The 17,806-nt window shown below is 36.9% G+C and overlaps 1 protein-coding gene and 1 long non-coding RNA gene across 5 annotated transcripts in view; one reads left to right on the plus strand and one right to left on the minus strand.

Annotated features, from left to right (window-relative positions):
- Positions 1–16,404, minus strand: idh2 (isocitrate dehydrogenase (NADP(+)) 2). The gene is made up of 11 exons (XM_048169643.1): positions 16,148–16,404; positions 7,288–7,379; positions 5,801–5,966; positions 5,283–5,443; positions 5,045–5,188; positions 3,432–3,568; positions 3,077–3,228; positions 2,670–2,782; positions 763–860; positions 535–627; positions 1–378 (listed from the first exon to the last, which is right to left on the minus strand). The coding sequence occupies exons 1-11, from the start codon at positions 16,257–16,259 to the stop codon at positions 294–296; spliced, it is 1,353 nt and encodes a 450-aa protein (XP_048025600.1). The 5' UTR covers positions 16,260–16,404; the 3' UTR covers positions 1–293.
- Positions 15,887–17,806, plus strand: part of LOC125254813 — a 22,792-nt gene continuing 20,872 nt past the window's right edge. For all 4 annotated transcript variants that reach the window (XR_007181747.1, XR_007181748.1, XR_007181745.1 and 1 more), the window contains exon 1: positions 15,887–16,025. This is a non-coding gene — a long non-coding RNA (uncharacterized LOC125254813). The remainder of the gene's footprint in view (positions 16,026–17,806) is intronic.

The raw sequence follows: 17,806 nt of genomic DNA on the forward strand, positions 1-17,806 counted from the left end.
TCCAGGTGACCGATTTATTAGAGGGTTTCTCATGTGGCCCTTGATCTTTCTTTTTCTCCTATGGTATTATACAGTATCTGACATACAGTACTTCATCTTAAAAAAATAGACCCCTGGAGGTGCGGGAAGAGATGGGATCACCCATCAGCAGGATTCACTAACAGAACAGCTAGGAGGAACATCACTATGTTTTTATTACTCCTCCCTTCATACATTATGTGGTATTCATGACCTTTAAGTTAAAAATGAGGTACAAAAAGACGCTCTCCACCGTGTCCGGGCCCCGTTGTCCTTCATTTGCCCAGTGCCTTGTCTAGGTTTGTCTTGATGGCATCCAAGAAGTCTGTGGTGTTGACGTAATGCTCGTTCAGCTTACAGCTGTGGTCACAGAAAGACAAATGTTAATAACGTTAGCTAGAGCAAACATTACAATTGATGTCAGCAGTTTTATCATTAGGGCTAGTCATTTAATGGAGGTTACAGACATTACACTTTGATCATTTTTTATATGCTCTGAATAATTTGCTGACTTACTTGGCGAGACCGTGAATGCAGCCAGCCAGATCCTTGGTCATCACGCCGCTCTCCACAGTCTCAACGCACACCCGTTCTAGAGTCTGAGAGAACCTGCAAAGACACCGGATAATGATGAACCGTTCCACTTCCTTTTAAACATTACCAGTATGACTGGAATGCTGCTACATCAAAGATAAAACTCCTAATCATTCAGTACAGATGATTGGCAGTAACAAATGAGCTTACTTGATCAGGTCTGGGTTTCCATCAAGTTTGCCACGGTGCTCCAGTCCTCTGGTCCAAGCAAAGATGCTGGCAATGGGGTTAGTGCTAGTTGGCCTACCCTGTGCAATAAAGATAAACTCAATATTATGATACATTTTTATAATTCTTGATGGTAAATTCTGGGTTCTACATTGTAAGCATTTGACATGCAATTGCACGTGAAAATAGGTAGGTGTGAATATAATAAATATATGGGTGCGCCCCAACTGTAGCATACATACGTATATAAAAATAATTTTATGTGCGCCTCCTAGAAGATCATGTATCAAGACCAAACGTTACATTATAGAATTGTTGCATTTATTTGATCAATAAATAAAAGTAAAACAGTATTATTGTGGAATATTATTACAATTTAAAATGATTGTTATTCTTGGGATGCAAAGCTGAATTTTCAGAATCATTACTCCAGTCTTCAATGCATCACATGATCTATCTGAAATCATTATAATATGCTGATTTGGTGTTCCAGAAAGATTTATTAACCTCAATGTTGAAAACAGCTGTGCTGCTTAATATTTTTGGGATTTTTTTTTTTTTTCCATTAATTTGAAATAAGATTTTTTTTTTTGTAACTGTCACTTTTAAGCAATTATCGCATCCTTGCTGAAAAAAAAAATGTTCAAAGTTCAAATGCTGATGTTGAAGGCAGCCGTTTTTTCCTCTCACCACAAGATGGCAGGAGGCATCTAAATTCAGTTGTGGAACCTCCTGATTGCTTTATTTATTAAGTTCTTGTTTTGTTTAGTTTTTTTCCCCAATTACCCTTATTGGTTACACTTTTGATGGTCCACTTTAGACATTCTACTAACTATAAGTAACTTTGCAACTACATGTCAACTAACTCTCAGAGTACAAGTAGACTGTTAGTAGACTTAGGTTTTAGGGTTAGGTTTAGTAGAATAAGTTGACATGTAGTTGCAAAATTATTTATAGTCAGAAGAATGTCTGTTAGGGCAGCATCAAAATAACGTGTTAGTAGATATTAAGCAGACAGTCCACTAATACTCTAATGAGAGTTAGTTGACAAGCAGTTGTAAAGTGACTTATAAGGGGCTTTCGCACCGAATAGTTCTAGGAACTGAGTTATAGAAACTAGCTACTAGGATAGTTCCCCAAGAACTAATTTCTCCCCCAGGCCATGTTCCTGGTTGCATTCGCACTGGGAATAGGTACTGTGAAGCTGCTGACAGCGGTGTCTTTAAGTGCTGCATTTACAAATGCTAAAAACTGGTGGATGGAAGACGCCGTGATTGGAGCTGTGTTTGTTGTGTGTCGTGGGTTTTATGATAACAAAGATGGAATGTAAATGCATAATTTACGTGGCTGAAAGAGCAAAAAGTGGCTAAGAGATGAAATTTCCTATGACAACTTTCAGTATTACATACCATCGAGACAGAGAAAAGAACAACTCTGCAGACAACAGGTAAATGCCGTTATCACTGTTTTCCATGTTTGTGAAGTAAATGTGTTTACACAGCTTTTTAAAAATGCCGGGTACTGGCGTTTGGCATGCATTTGACCAAAAGACGTACACTCACGTTACTGATAGTTCCTATAGTGCTGGTTTAGCTATAGTGCTCTAAAGTAGGAGCTAATTTAGTTCTCCAAAAGGAGTTCCTAGAATTAAACTGCTGTGAACACGGCAAAATCGGGGTACTTTAGCCAATAGTTCTAAGAACTATGAAAAGGTTCCTCCAGTGCGAAAGCCTCTATAATTTGTAGAATGTCTAAAGTGGACCATCAAAATGAAGTTACCATATTATTTTATTCAACACCACAAACTACTCTGAATATCCAGTGTCAAACCTATATCTGTATGCGGGATATGATACGTAGCAAGACAAAAATAACTGAAATACACAAACCTTCTGGTGCTCACGGTAATGCCTGGTTACTGTGCCGTGGGCGGCTTCGGCCTCAATGGTCTTTCCGTCAGGACACACCAGCACTGAGGTCATCAGTCCCAGAGAGCCGAAACCTGTAGACAATTTTCAACATCCTTTAATCAGCTAAAAGGATCATTTCAAATATCCTTCATGAGCACTATGTGCCTTTATATAAAGGCAGAAAAAGGAAAATCATGCTAGCAATTTTCAGTCTTAAATATGATTATGTAATCTCTAGAGTCTAGAGCATGAATTGAAAGTCTCTAAGTGCTAAAACTATTTTTTTTTAACTTAAAAACGGGCTAATTGGATGAACATGGGTACAACATGATAAAATAATAGAAAAGACTGAAATGATTGAATAAATATTTTCCTATGATTTTTACCCTGAGCAAGGATGTCAGATTGTACATCTCCATCATAGTTCTTGCAGGCCCACACAAAGGCACCCGAAGACTTCAGCACCTGAGCCACCATGTCATCGATGAGCCTGTGCTCGTACCAGATCTTCAGCTTGTCAAACTCTGGCTTGTAGTTTCTGCCCATGGAAAACAAAAAAGATGCATCAAGATTTGCCATTGAAAATACTTTGGAAGAAAAGTATAGTTTCACATGTCACCACTGTGACAGCATCTCAAAGCGCTAATCTCATAATTACACAGCAACACATGCTCGTAGAAAACACACTGTGGAAGTGTGTAAATAAAAAGCATGCCAAAGACACTGATAAATCCTGCTCACTTCTCAAAGATTTCCTGGAAAATGTCCTTGAATCTGCCATCGTAAGCTTTCAGGATGGTGTTCTTAGTGCTCATGTAGAGAGGCCATTTCTTCTGGATGGCATATTGGAAGCAGCTGTGAGCGAAGCCAGTGATGGACTGTTAGAGACGAAAGACAGAATGTCACACAAATGTTCCACTTTCACAATGGGGAATTCAGCTAGGATTTGGAAATGCTGGCTGTGTATTTCCAATTGGTGAAGAGAAAAAAAAAAAAGAAAAGAAAAAAAAAAAAAAAAACCTCACTTCAAATGTGAAGTGGAAATGGTGTAAAAAATCTATTTCAGCACCATCAATTGGTGGCCTGCATTGAACAGAGACTTCATTCAATCTTTTCTGAGGGGAAAAAAGAGCCCACCACCAGCACCACCTCTGGAGCTGCCTACAGGCAGACACCTCTTCTGTTGTAAACCCAAACAGACCATTCCCCTCACTACAAACAAAGACTTCAGGCCACCAGGGTTCACTGCAGGAACACGGGCTGAAGGAGGTCATCTATATCTAGACCTCATCCCTCCGGAGGTGTAAGTGCAGAAAATAACAGAATTTGAGTCAAAAAGGCCTTAATTATACAAACTGAGAATACACGAGACAGTCTAAAAATGTCTCTAATTTAAGGTGTTATTTTTACACCATCAAGATAGATCACCAGAGTACAAGCTCATTAACAAAGATATTTTTCAAATTCATACATCCGTTTGCCAATTTTTTATTTCAGTGGAAAATAGGAAGGCCCCTGCAGATATGCTGTTTTGAGGTCACATTTGGATTCACTAGCTCTGTTGGATGCTGTAATTCAGGAAGTGCAAAACTCAGAGGTCCCACACCTTTTAACCAATGAATTTCCATGTCTTTTCCAGTCATTTGTGATTACTGGATTTTTCAAATCAACTTGATTTGCACTCACAAAAAACTATTTCTAACTGATTAAGCCGTTTAAAAAAAATTAACTGTAATATTTTGTATATTATTTTATACACAACACTTTTCAAAAGTTTGAGGTCAGTAAGATTTTGTATTGTTTTTGAAAGACTTCTCTTATGCTCTCAGAGACAGGAGTATTTGATAATAAAATTTAACTAACTATTTTCTCTTTCAATCATTTTAATCAATTAAAATCATAATATGCTGAAACATTTCTTCTTATTATCAATGTTGAAAACAGTTGTGCTGATGAATATATTGTGGATTTTTTTTTTTTCTTCAGGATTCTTTTATGAATACAGAAGTTCAAAACAATCGCATTTATTTGAAATAGAAATCTTTTGTAGCATTATAAATGTCTTTACTGTCACTTGTTATCAATATAATGTGTCCTTGCTGAATAAAAGTATTAATTTCCTAAAAAATAATAATCTTAGTGACCAAACTTTTGAATGGAAGCGTAGATATATTTATATTAAATTTACACTATTTTATTTCAGGAAAGCACCATTTAATACTTCCAGGATTTCCAAGACTGTGGATATTAATTACATTTGGGGAGGAGGGGGTGTTATTCTTCTTTTAACAGATTATGATATCTTGATTCTCCTTCAGTGTTTAAAAATGCATTGTATGCATATGCTCACTGACCTCGTCAGTGTTGTACATGCCCATTCCACAGCCACCACCAGGGAAATCGAACACCTCCCACTCCTTGGTTTTGCTTCCATCAGCTGGAGAGAAGACCATTTTGAATTTGCCTGGTTGGCTCACAACAAAGTCTGTTGCTTTGTACTGTAAAAGTAACAAGATGATTGCAGATAAGCAGGAATAAGAACAGAACACACTGAGAAAAAACAAAATTCAAAACAAAAACAAATAATCAGACCTGGTCACCGTGGGCATGTCTGCCAATGGTGATGGGCTGTGTCCAGCCAGGAACAAGTCTGGGAATGTTCTTACAGATGATTGGCTCACGGAAGACAGTTCCGCCCAGAATGTTCCTGATGGTTCCGTTGGGACTCTTCCACATTTTCTTCAGATTGAACTCTGTCAAGTGTAAATGATGACAAAGATTTACATAATGCACTTTTTGTGAAAATATGAAAACAGCATGGTTATTTTGGCAAAAGCAGTTGTACAAATCAGATGACCATTATGGATTTTTAAATGGTTATCTAGAAAGCTGATGATATCAATAGAGATTTCAATGATTATTTTAAAATAAATCTTTCACAACATCTGCTCAATTCACAAAAATATGCTGGAAAAAAGTGATACAAACTTCAACTACATTATCAGCATCAGCATTTCAAAATGGCCCAATTGAACAGCATGAGTGATATATTGTTAAGTCATTACAACAATATAATCACACAGAGGAAGTGTTTCTGAGATGTGCCGTACCTTCGACCCTAGCTTCGTCGGGTGTAATGGTGGCACATTTCACAGCAACATTGTATTTCTGGGTAGCTATAGCAGAGTCGATTGTGACTTGGTCATCAGTCTGGTCACGGTAAGGAAGACCCAGGTCATAGTACTTCAGTTCCACATCCACATTGGACAGAATGAGCTGGACAAAAAAGTTTCATGTTAAATGTGAAAACCGTGTCATTCTCATTAAACACAGATTAATTTATTACAGTAAATCAAGTAATTTGACAATTTACCCATTTGTTTTTAGTCTCAAAGGTGATGTTTTTCTGATTTTCTTTTTACAAAATACTTGCCCCTATCCGATCTCAAAGGGTTAGTTCACCCGAAAATGAAACTTCTGTCATTTATTACTCGCCCTCATGTTGTTCCACACCCTTAAGAACTTCAGTCATCTTCGGAAAACAAATTAAGATATTTTTGATGAAATCCGAGAGGTATCTGACTCACCCATAGACAGCAATTTAACAAAACAAAAATAACAACTTTATTCAACAATATCCTCTCTTCTGTGTCATTATCTTACGTGGTTTACATTCAGCGCTTCCAGGTTTAAAATTAAGGTTGAACCACTGAAGTAACGTGGATTATTTTAAAAATGTCTTTAGTACCTTTCTGGACCTTGAAAGTGCTGGTTAAATTGCTGTCTATGGACGAGTCAGAAACCTCTCAGATTTTAATCAAAAATATCTTAATTTGTGTTCCGAAGATGAACAAAGGTCTTACGGGTGTGGAAAAACATGAGGGTGAGTAATTAATAACAGAAATTTAATTTTTGGGTGAACTAACCCTTTAATATTCAGTTTGACGATGCAGAAAATTCACACTTGAATGTTTAAAATTCTAACTGAACCTAAACAGAGAAGTTATTATAATCTTTGGATTAATGGCATTGTTTTGCTGGCTATAAAAAATGAGCCCATTCTGATTCTCCACAGAATTGTCAGAATAATTTCAGCGCATGGAACGCCACCACCATCTGCTGTTTCTCTCGTGGAGGCAGACGGCCAGTCAGTGAGAATGACCCCAACACTGGCCCTGCCCCCTGCGTGACGCGGCCGTAATCTCCCGGTCTTCGCACGTAAATACTCACCCAGTAAGCCTATCACACTGTCTTTTTAAAAAAGGAGATCTGCATAACACGCCAATCACTCCTCCACTCTCTCCTCGTCTGTTTAATTCTCCCAAGAGACGCTGTCACATTCCCTTTCCAATTTCCGTCTCCTTTTGTCTTTCTACTCTTGTCTAACCCAATTTTCATTCTGTCTGTGCCTGTCTAGGCTTCTCAGTCTCCTGTTTCTCTCTTTCCTTTGCCCTCTACATCTTTCCCTCCCGCATTCTGTTTCTCTCTCGATGTGTGTGTGTGTGTGTGTGTGTCACAGATTTAAAAATAGACCAGACAGACATTGCTTCCCTCCCCCTCATTCTCTCACTCACTCACACGCTTGCCGTTTAAGCACCTTTTCTTTGATGAACTCCCAGATGATCCTGGTCATCTCATCTCCGTCCATCTCCACCACCGGCTGTGCCACCTTGATACGTTTATCGGCATCTGTCAAAAAAAACCCAAAACAATCATTCTATGAGTCCGTTTTTCTTTCAGGCCTGAATAAGGCAGTGTTTCTTCCCACTCATGGGACAGACACCCAGAAATTAGTGCTTCCTCAAGGAGGATGATAATAAAGACATATAAAGCTCCATTCACTTTGTCAATGCATGTCACCAGTCACCGTACTTGGACGCTAGTAGGCGTTCCAAATTCTGGTTGCCCAAAAAAAAAGTTATGAACCTCATCATTACCACTAAAATGTCTTTTCATGTTGACACTGGATCAGCTTTTATACTGCTAAATAGGAGTATTCTAGAGGGGAAAGTCTTGTATATAAATCACACACATGCATAATGCATCATCAACACCAGCTCTATGTCACCGCAGCCATCTATCTGCACAGAGCGTGCAAATGCTGGGCTATCTGGGTCTACATACACTTTTGTCTTGCATGTAAAAACAGGGAAATGCATTGCATGCATCATCATCATTTTAACATTGTCCCTGTACATGATCAAAGACATATATAAAAATGGTGAAATTACAGCGCAAATGAGACTACAACACACACAGCTGCTCCCTAATCTAAACCAATTTTGTAATTTGAGGTTATTCTTCAGATCTGACCACATCATAAACTATCGTTCAAAAGTTTTATATCAGTAAGATTTTTTATTTTATTCATAAAGGTTGCATTAAATTGACCAAAAGTGACAGTAAAACTTTTACACTGACAAATATTTTCCATTTTAAATAAACACAGTCCTTTTGAGCTTTCTACTCATTTCTATGCAAGAATCCTGAAAAAAATATATCACCGTTTCCACAAAAAATAAGATTGAGCAGCATGATAATAATGATGATAATAATCAGAAATGTTTCTTGAGCACCAAATCAGCATATTAGAATGATTTCTGAAGGATCACAAAGACTGAAATAATTGCTGCTATAAAAACAGCTTTTCCTTCACAGGAATAATATACAGTTTAAAATAGAAAACAGTAATTGTAAATTGTAATATTTCAAAATATTACTGCTTTACTGTATTTTTGATCAAACAAATGCAGCCTTGGTGAGAACAGACTTCTTTCAAAAGGTAAAAAAATATTTTATATAACTCCAAACTTTTGAATGGCAGTGTAAACAAGAAAATAGCAACCTACTGTTGACTGTAACATGGGATTTATATTTAGATATGCAATACAGTTTGCACTTTGGTTTCATTATACTTCCTGCTAGGGTTTGACAGTACAACTGTATACACCATCTCAACTCAAGTGTTACAAAAAAAGAAAAAAAAAAAGCCACTGGCACATTGTTATTTCACATATGCAATGCCCTCTAAGGGTTTGAAAACAACCCTGATAATGAATAATATCAGCATAAACCCTCATCATTTCTTAGCATAAATCCATTGAAGTATCTTGTAATTATCAATAAGAGTAGCAATAATGATTTTCATCTTCATTACACAATAATGGCAATATAAATCACAGCCAGGCGTGGCCCTTTGGCAGCTGTAATGACTGATTACTGGATTAAACTGGCCCAGGTTTCATTTTTAAAGATTACTGGGTCAATGCACCTTTATTGCTTTACTGGCTGATTGCCAAAGTGATGCAAAGTGTCTGAACAATTATGTTACCTCTATAGTATTTCATATAGCCACATAGCATGCACATTTGGAGAAATATTGATGAATTCTCATGTTTGTCAATTTTCTATACAGAGGAGTAATATTTATTCAATGTTTATTGTCATCACTATGAGCTCTGGTGTTTTCAATTCATACTTGCAGCCGGAGGGCGCTCTGTGCACCTTTAGTCCACAAATTAATCTAAAGAAGAACAGGTCATGTGACATTCCAGGAACTAACAGGCTTCCAGTGATCACTTTAACATACAGATAAACACTTTTCAAGACAATAAATACACGATTAAGACGATGTATACATGTATTGCCTCAGAATTTGCATCTGAATAGCGCTCGTTCCGTGGGCGTGGCCGCATTTGTGGATAATGAGCTGAATCACGGACTTCTGACATGTCTCTTTTCATACAGATTACATAAACAGAATATTTGTTTTCGATTTGACTTACACGATTTAAAACCTGACATTTCAACGTTTCTTTAGACATAAGTCAAATTTTTTTGTGATTAGTATTCACTAAGTTACAGTTCATTTTCTGAGAACTATCAGATTGGACTTCGTTCAGAGAGAGATGACAGATCACGCATCATGTTAGTTTTATTTATTTTACAAAAAGCACAACATTTAGTTTTGACAACATTTAGTGTACACAAATAAAAGAAGATATTCCACAGATTAAAATGGTGTATAACTCTTAATTGTATGTGCAACATTGACGGAGTATTTTGAGTTTCTTTCACACTGGTAAGAATAAAACTGAGGTGGTATCGCCAGCGTAACCGCCGACCCGAGGGAGTTAAGTTTAATAGACAACAGACCAATTAGAACACAGTTTAGAGATGCTTTAAATAGTTCTAGAACTTTTCTCTGTTCTGAATTAGTATTTATTATTATTATTATTATTTAATAAAATGTTTTATTATAGTCTGCATTGGCCACAGTCATCACAATTTGATAAGGATTTTTGCTGATATAGTTCAACCCCACTTAGCCCAGGGTGTTTCAAAACTTTGAGGCGAGGTAATTATAAAACAAATTTACTGTATAATGACAACAAAATACTGCGATATAAGATTACTCATAACACCACTCCCACTTGCTGCTACAAGGACCAACTTGCAGCAATTTCAAGAACTTATAGTCTTCCTTGAGTGTTTCAAACACCTTTTAATGCCACTGCTTCCCACTAAAGCGATCAAGTAGAGGTCAACTCACTCTCCACCTCTCTCAGTGGGGACAAAGTAGAGGAAGGAGGGGGAGCCATGGAGAGAATCAAGTGACTTTATTCCACTTGCCAAGTTCCTGCCCATGCTACAGAACCACTCCATCTAAATAGTCATCAAAATCAGTAAAAGAGTTCATAAAAGAAAATGCTGTCAATAAAACTTGACCATAATGACCTTTATAAGCACTGTGGGTAATACATTTACTAGAATCCACTGATGTAACAATCTATAAACTACATCTTCAATGCATTTCAGTAGCCAGAGGTCAGGTCCATCAAGTCAGATCAGATACTGTGAATACATATATAGCAGAATGGCATATAAATTCACATTCGTCAAATGTTTTTAAATATTTTAATGCAATATACTAACTCAAACGTCTTATATAAAAGATAAATGAGGAACATTTCTTTGGTTGGGCCATTTCATGTCTGCAAATCCAAGGTATCACAGGTCAAAAACAACACCAACAAGTTAAAGGGACAGAAAAATCCATCAGATAGAGTTACCGCTCAGCACAGCTGTGTCAACCAAAACTGCATTATGGGTAAGGCCTTTCGCTTGAAACCTGACTGGGTTCATAATCAGAAATTACATAAACAGGGAATCCTGGGGTAAAGAATCCTCTCACTAGTCATGAGCGCTGGGGACAGCATGCTAAAGGGGGAGGAGGAGTATATGGGCAGGGTTATGTAAGCATGCTTCAATACCCTGTTTCTATCAACACTGCAGCCATCTGCACAGGGCATGAATCCTCCCATGAATTATACATTTATGCTGAGCTAAGATACAAGCTAATGTGCCATGATGGACTGCGGAAATACTCACGTTTCCATCCATTGAGAAATAGAATCTGCAAAAATATCACAATGTCAAACAAGGACTTGTGATCTAGAATCCAATGACCTTCAAAAACAACTTAGTTTTTTACTTCAATGAGTTATTCTTACTGCAAATTGTATGCAATCAAACAACATGCTTCACATGCAGTGAGCATAAGGCACACAGCCACTTTACTCCTACACTACTGCACAACAGACGATACTCTGGCATTTACTGCACTAGAATCCAGTTGATGCGGTCATGCTGTCTATTTTAAACACAATAGTGGGTTCTACACAACTATTTCTCGTTTAACCTAAATTAAAAGGTACACTATGTAACATTTTTGGCTCAAAATTAACAATTTAAATAAGTCATCATTCATCCAACCAACCGTGTTTTTGTCTTTCCCTGTTTCACTATGGTAAGCCTATTATAAATGTTTATATTTTAGACCTTAGACATGTTTTTTTGCAGGAAATTGCGTGCATACATCACCTGTCTGTGCGAGTCGCATCATATCTGTAAATGGAGAAAAGTTGCTCCGGCTACTTTGACGCATGTATGGTGTGGGAGTGGCATAGGTTAGATGTCATAGTGAGTGAGAAAGGTTTTTATTACTCAACATGTGAGTTAGGTATTTTATTGAACAGATAAATTGCCATATGTAGCTCTCTAACAGAGTTTATTGTCAAGCATTATCTATTGTGAAGTCGTTTTTATTATGGTTGTTGTGCTGGAATTTATTTTCAAGGAAATACAATGTCTATTTAGCTTAGGTTAAGCAAGAGTTTCTATTAAAGATACAGGAACGTCTTCAGCTAGTCAGCTTGAGATCCTTTCCATCTAAACTGGTTACATCTCTTAAGCCTAGTAGTGAATGATTTATGAGCAGCAGGATAATCATATTGTGAAAAAGAACCATATTCATCCGCAGTCACGGAACAACAAAAACATTGGGTCTCGTTTACTAAGCATGTGTACGCACAAATTTGTGCGTAGGAACAATTTTAAGACATCAAAAATTTCGCACTAAAATCATTCTAAATTTGTGACAAAATATAGGAACAACTGAAAGCACTCCTACGTAAAAAGAAAGGCCTACTCTGTACGGCCTTATAATGATGTTATATAAATATGAAATTTCATCCTAACAAGACTATAATTATATTAAAGTAAGTTAAATTAATTGTATTATATAATCCATAAAATAAATATTACTAAAATTATTAAACAATACAATTTAATCTTAAAAACATTTCATTATATAGCCTACAGTGATTATGTTCAGCTTCGAAGTTTCTCTGAATAACGCAGATATACGTGTTCAGCTAGCTCACGAAAGGTCTGTAATCTGGGTCTGTATTAAAAGTGTTTATTGTGAGAATGGCACGCTTGGCATTGCTCTAGGATCAGGTGAGAGCACGTCTTTAAACAGCGGCATGTCTGACGAGAGTGACGTCAGCCTGTTAGGAAATCGTGCGAGGAAAGCCCTTATATGGACATGGTTTGGGCGTGTTTTATGCAAATGACTAACCTCGTGCACACGGCCGCTCATTTAGAATACTCCAAATTCACTAAAATAAGAACGAGGTTAAGAACAAATTCATGTGCGTATTCACATGTTGTGAATTCTCCTGTGCGTACAAATATGAAATAATCCACGCAATTATTAGTGAATGAGTTTTTGGTTTTTAACAGCTAGAGGGCCAAAAGTTACATAGGGCACCTTTAAGTTAATTTGTGGAAGTGTTTGTTCAAAAGTTTGGAGTTATAAGACGTTTTTGAAAGTCTCTTATGCTCACTAATGATGCATTTATGTGACCAAGAATACATTTCCAGTCTTCAGTGACACGTAATCCTTCTGAGATTTTTCTATACTGTAGGGATGCACAGATATGGAAATTTTGTCCGATGTGATAATTCTTTATATTTGAAAGCCGATAACCGATATATTGGCCGATAAATCTAAATCCACATTTTTATATCATTTAAGAGCCTGATTACAAAAACAAAAGTTACACCATTAAAAGCCATGTCCCAAGGACGTAATTGTAATATCCTCATAATTTTATGTAGCCTATATGAAAAACATGTTACAATTAACTGTATATTCGTTTTTGAAGTGACTTCATATTTCAAGCAATTCAAAACCATCATGGTAAACAGTGCGCATCTGAAGTGTCTCAGCTAAAGGAAATAATCCCTTATCAGCTTTGATAAATCGGGCAAATTTTCTTATTGGGCTGATAACGATAACGTTAAAAATTAACATATCGGCCGATACCGATATGGTGGCCGATATATTGTGCATACCTACTGTACTGATGTGGTGCTCAAGAAACTTTTTTCTTATTATTATCATCAATGTTAAAACAGTTGTGCTGATTAATATTTTTTAATACTTGTCAGGAATCTTTGATATAAAGTTCAAAAAGAACAGCATTTATTTGAAACCGAAATCTTTTGTAACATTATAAATGTCTTTACTGTCACTTCTGATCAATTTAGTGCATCCTTGATAAATGAAAGTATTAAAAAATTATAATATGGTTACATATTCTACACCATGGTTCCAAGAGCCATAGCATTTCATTTCTGTGCCTGCCATCAACTCTGAATGGAATTAATCAAACTTTCATCAATTACTTGAGTGCATTTAATTCAAAGTAACTTATTTGCCATTCAGTAACATTTTGGCACAACTTTTTGAATCTTATAATTTACATTGCTATATTTATTACCATATTTATATAAACAACCTTAAAAAAAATTGCAATGCAACATAAATAAAAAGTTTACCCCACAATTTTAAATGTCATTTACAAACTCTCAAATCATTCCAAATTTACAATGAGAATAAAATGACAGAATGTGCGCAAACTATTCCTTTAAACCTTATAACTACGAAAGAAAAAGACCATGTCAACCCACGTGTATCTAAGTCTCTACACAAAGCATGTGGTCAGGCTATCATATAGCAAGCAATCATTCTCACATGACCCTTTGATTTTCAGTTGTCAAGGACATGTGCAAACACTGTACACTTGTGCTCCACACCAGAAGGTCAGTAGTTAAAAAATCCATGAGGTGAGCATGTTCACATGGAGTCCTCGCAAATCATTCAAGCAAATGTTCTTACACTCTTCCCTACGGACATCCTTCAAAAGTAGCTCAAGAGTGACACAGAGAAAAAGTGTCTGAAATGAGCAATTTCATGAAGATGCTGCACCATGGAGAAACTAAAAATAAATTAGTGAAATAACCAACCAGCTGGGTTGACAACAGCAAAACAGCACTATTCTCTAAATAGTGGAAGACAACGCAATACTTAAAAGTACTTCTTTTAATCCAAAGAATATAATCATAAAAAAGGAAATTATTATATATATATATATATATATATATATATATATATATATATATATATATATATATATATATATATATATATATATATATATATTTTTTTTTTTTTCAGGAAATTATATTCATAGCCTAAATTTATATTTAAGTTTAGAAAAAGATTTATAAATGAGTATTGCGGGCTTCTCAGCTCTCATTACAACTCAAACATCTTGGCAAAAGTCATATCCAACCTTGTGACTTTAATGAGAGAGAACATGCAATTGTGCTTGGCACTGTGCCTGAACTTAAGTCAATCTGAGATGCAAGACGATTTCTTGATACATGAACGCTATGCATTGCATATGGCTGACACTTCACCTATATTAGAAGCTCACTGAAAGAGCCATAATAATCCCAAACCGCCTTAGGGAACGAGGCAACAAAACCGTTCAGTGCCAAAGCATCACATCTCCTAATAAACTTGTCAATGCAGTTTAATGTGGCACACCTCAAGTGCAAAAGGTTGGTTATATCATTACATTTATTCATTCAGATGTCATGCATGAGTAACATTACTGCTGCTAATTAGGACTAACCTATTCAGGGTAAAGTGTAAAGGTGACCTGGAGGACATGAGGGCTGGTGTACGCCAAGTAAACCTCTAACATTTGGACAATCCTCCATGACAGCTGATTACCTAACACAGAAGGACAGCTACTAGTAACACTAATTCATTCACAGTTGTGCGTGAAGTTGTGCCCTTCAGTCGTCCCATGTTTTAAAGTAACAACCTGAACCGCATGTTTCACAAGATAACCAGTAATCTATCAATACAGTAAGTCTTCATGATAGTTCAGTTGCTGCATCAAACAAGACATTTAATTCAGTGCAGCCTCCATAACAAATAAAACTAGGGTGAAAATAATGTGATACAGTATAATAGTCAAAAATATGATGTTTCTTAAAACAGATAATGTGCATGTCGGTCATTTACACCTTCACTTCATGGTCAGCACTCAGTCATTAGTAAAATACGACGCAACTTACTGACCAGGCCGACTGACCTTGAAATGATTCACATTGCAGCACAAGCAAAACACTGACAAAACCCTATATGAACACTAATATAATCGGTGTTTTAAATCACAAACAGTTCGATTAAATGTCTACATCATTTACAGCAGTATTTTAGGCGCGATTGGTTTCATAAGTCATCCCGCTGCCCGTGTGTGTGTGTGTAAACCATTTAGGAGATTAAAAAAAAAAGCCCAAAGCCCTTTACGACGCCGTCAAATTGTTCAAACACTCAAAGATGTGATTAAAACCGGATTAGCCTTTTAGAAACGGTCTCTTAGGCACAACTGATTAAATGAAACTAAACTATCGTATTATGTTTATTTTCTATAAAAGGCAGCCAACAAGCGAACAAAGGAGCGCGAGCACGGCGCGCGACTTCTGCCTATGCGGCCGCGCGATTCCCGCTGCACGTACAACGTCACCGCGAAATAACGTGCAGCTGTGAAGCCGCGAAGAGATGGAAAATTTGCAAGCTGGCGGATTGAAAGAAATACAAGAGCCGGCGTCTTTCGATACAAGTGTGAGGTATGTGGCAGGAGTGTAAGGATATTTAAATTTAAAGCCCATCGTCTCAGATAAGCATTAAGCGCCGGTTAATGCGGCTTTACTGACACATCAACAGACAATTCTGAAAGTGAAAAACTCACAGTTCCTCTGTTGCAAACTCTGGCAAGAAGCTGGAGCAAGAACGGCGGGGTTTTTTGATAGAGTGGCCGCGGACCTAGTGAGAGAGCTGAGGACCTTCAAGTAACCTGCCATATTTTTTTTCTAGCCGAAAACACTAGAGGTTGCTGCCCGACTTCACTCCGGTCGAAGGAAGGGTCGAATGAATCGGAGCAAACGGCAATAAACGTAGCTCTTCTCCGCCTCCGTGTCAGGGCCGACGTCACTGTTACATGAGGTCAGGACTGAAAACCAGCGGAGTGGTGAATGGCCAATCATATTTGAATACGCAGCTCATCGATGTTCCATCTGGTGACTTTTGATAACGCGCAGTTTGCACGTTCCGTTTCGTTTTGAGTTAACCCTTCACAGGCATCCGGAGATATTTCCGATTGTGTTCTCTTGAGGAATGTCCTCATTTGCATTTATCTTTTTTACAAATATAATTTTTAGAAGATTTTTTGGTGAACATCCAAACACATTGGTGGTGGTTTTATTTGTGTTATTTGGTATAAGACTGTCTTAGCAGACAGATAACCTCTTCACATTCCGCTGTCTGGTTGCTGAGCAGCTCCGCTAATTTTAGCTGGGTTGTGTTACCATACTGGGTGAAAGAATGGGAGGTGCGTAGTGCGCATGCGTCGTAGAGCTTCTGCAGGTCACTTCAAGGTGCCAAAAAGTTTGAGTGTCTGTTTTTGAAGGCTGAGGAGTTGTTGACAAAATACACATTTTATGTTCTGTCTCACAAAATTCACAACATTGTGTTATAGGTAACTTTAGTTTTTGTTAATGTACCATATAATTAAATATAAATTATGGAGTTAATTTATGCATGTAAGGAATTATTTCACTTTCAAATAAAAATTTCCTGATAATTTACTCACCCCCATGTGATCCAAGATGTTCATGTCTTTCTTTCTTCAGTCGAAAAGAAATTAAGGTTTTTGATGAAAACATTCCAGGATTTTTCTCCATATAGTGGACTTCAATGGAGCCCAAACGGTTGAAGGTCAAAATTACAGTTTGCAGTGATCCCAGACAAGAAATAAGGGTCTTATCTAGAGAAACCATCGCTCATTTTCTAAAATTTTTTTTTAAATTTTATACGTTTTAACCATAATTGCTCATCTTGAATTAGCTCTCTTCTTCTTCTCTATTTGATTTCCAGCTGTGTAGATGCTGCTAAATGTATTACTGCCCTCCACAGGTCAAAGTTTGAACTAAATTGTCATATTCAATATGCTAGTGCAAGTATATAACAATTAGTTCAAACTTTGACCTGAGGAGGGCAGCCTTACACTTAGCAGTGTCTACACTGCCGGAATTCAAATAGAGAAGAAGAAGAAGAGGGCTAGTTCAAGATGAGCATTTATGGTTAAAACGTATACAATTTTTATTTATTTTTTTAGAAAATGAGCGATGGTTTCTCTAGATAAGACCCTTTTTCCTCGTCTGGGATTGTGTAGAACACTTTGAAGCAGCACTGAAACTGAAAATTTTGACCTTCAACCATTTGGGCTCCATTGAAGTCCACTATATGGAGAAAAATCCTGGAATGTTTTCATCAAAAACCTTAATTTCTTTTCGACATAAGAAAGAAAAACATGAACATCTTGGATGACATGGGGGTGAGTAAATTATCG

Source organism: Megalobrama amblycephala, linkage group LG19 (genome assembly GCF_018812025.1).
Source record: "Megalobrama amblycephala isolate DHTTF-2021 linkage group LG19, ASM1881202v1, whole genome shotgun sequence".
In the NCBI taxonomy this organism is placed as follows: Eukaryota; Metazoa; Chordata; class Actinopteri; order Cypriniformes; family Xenocyprididae; genus Megalobrama; species Megalobrama amblycephala.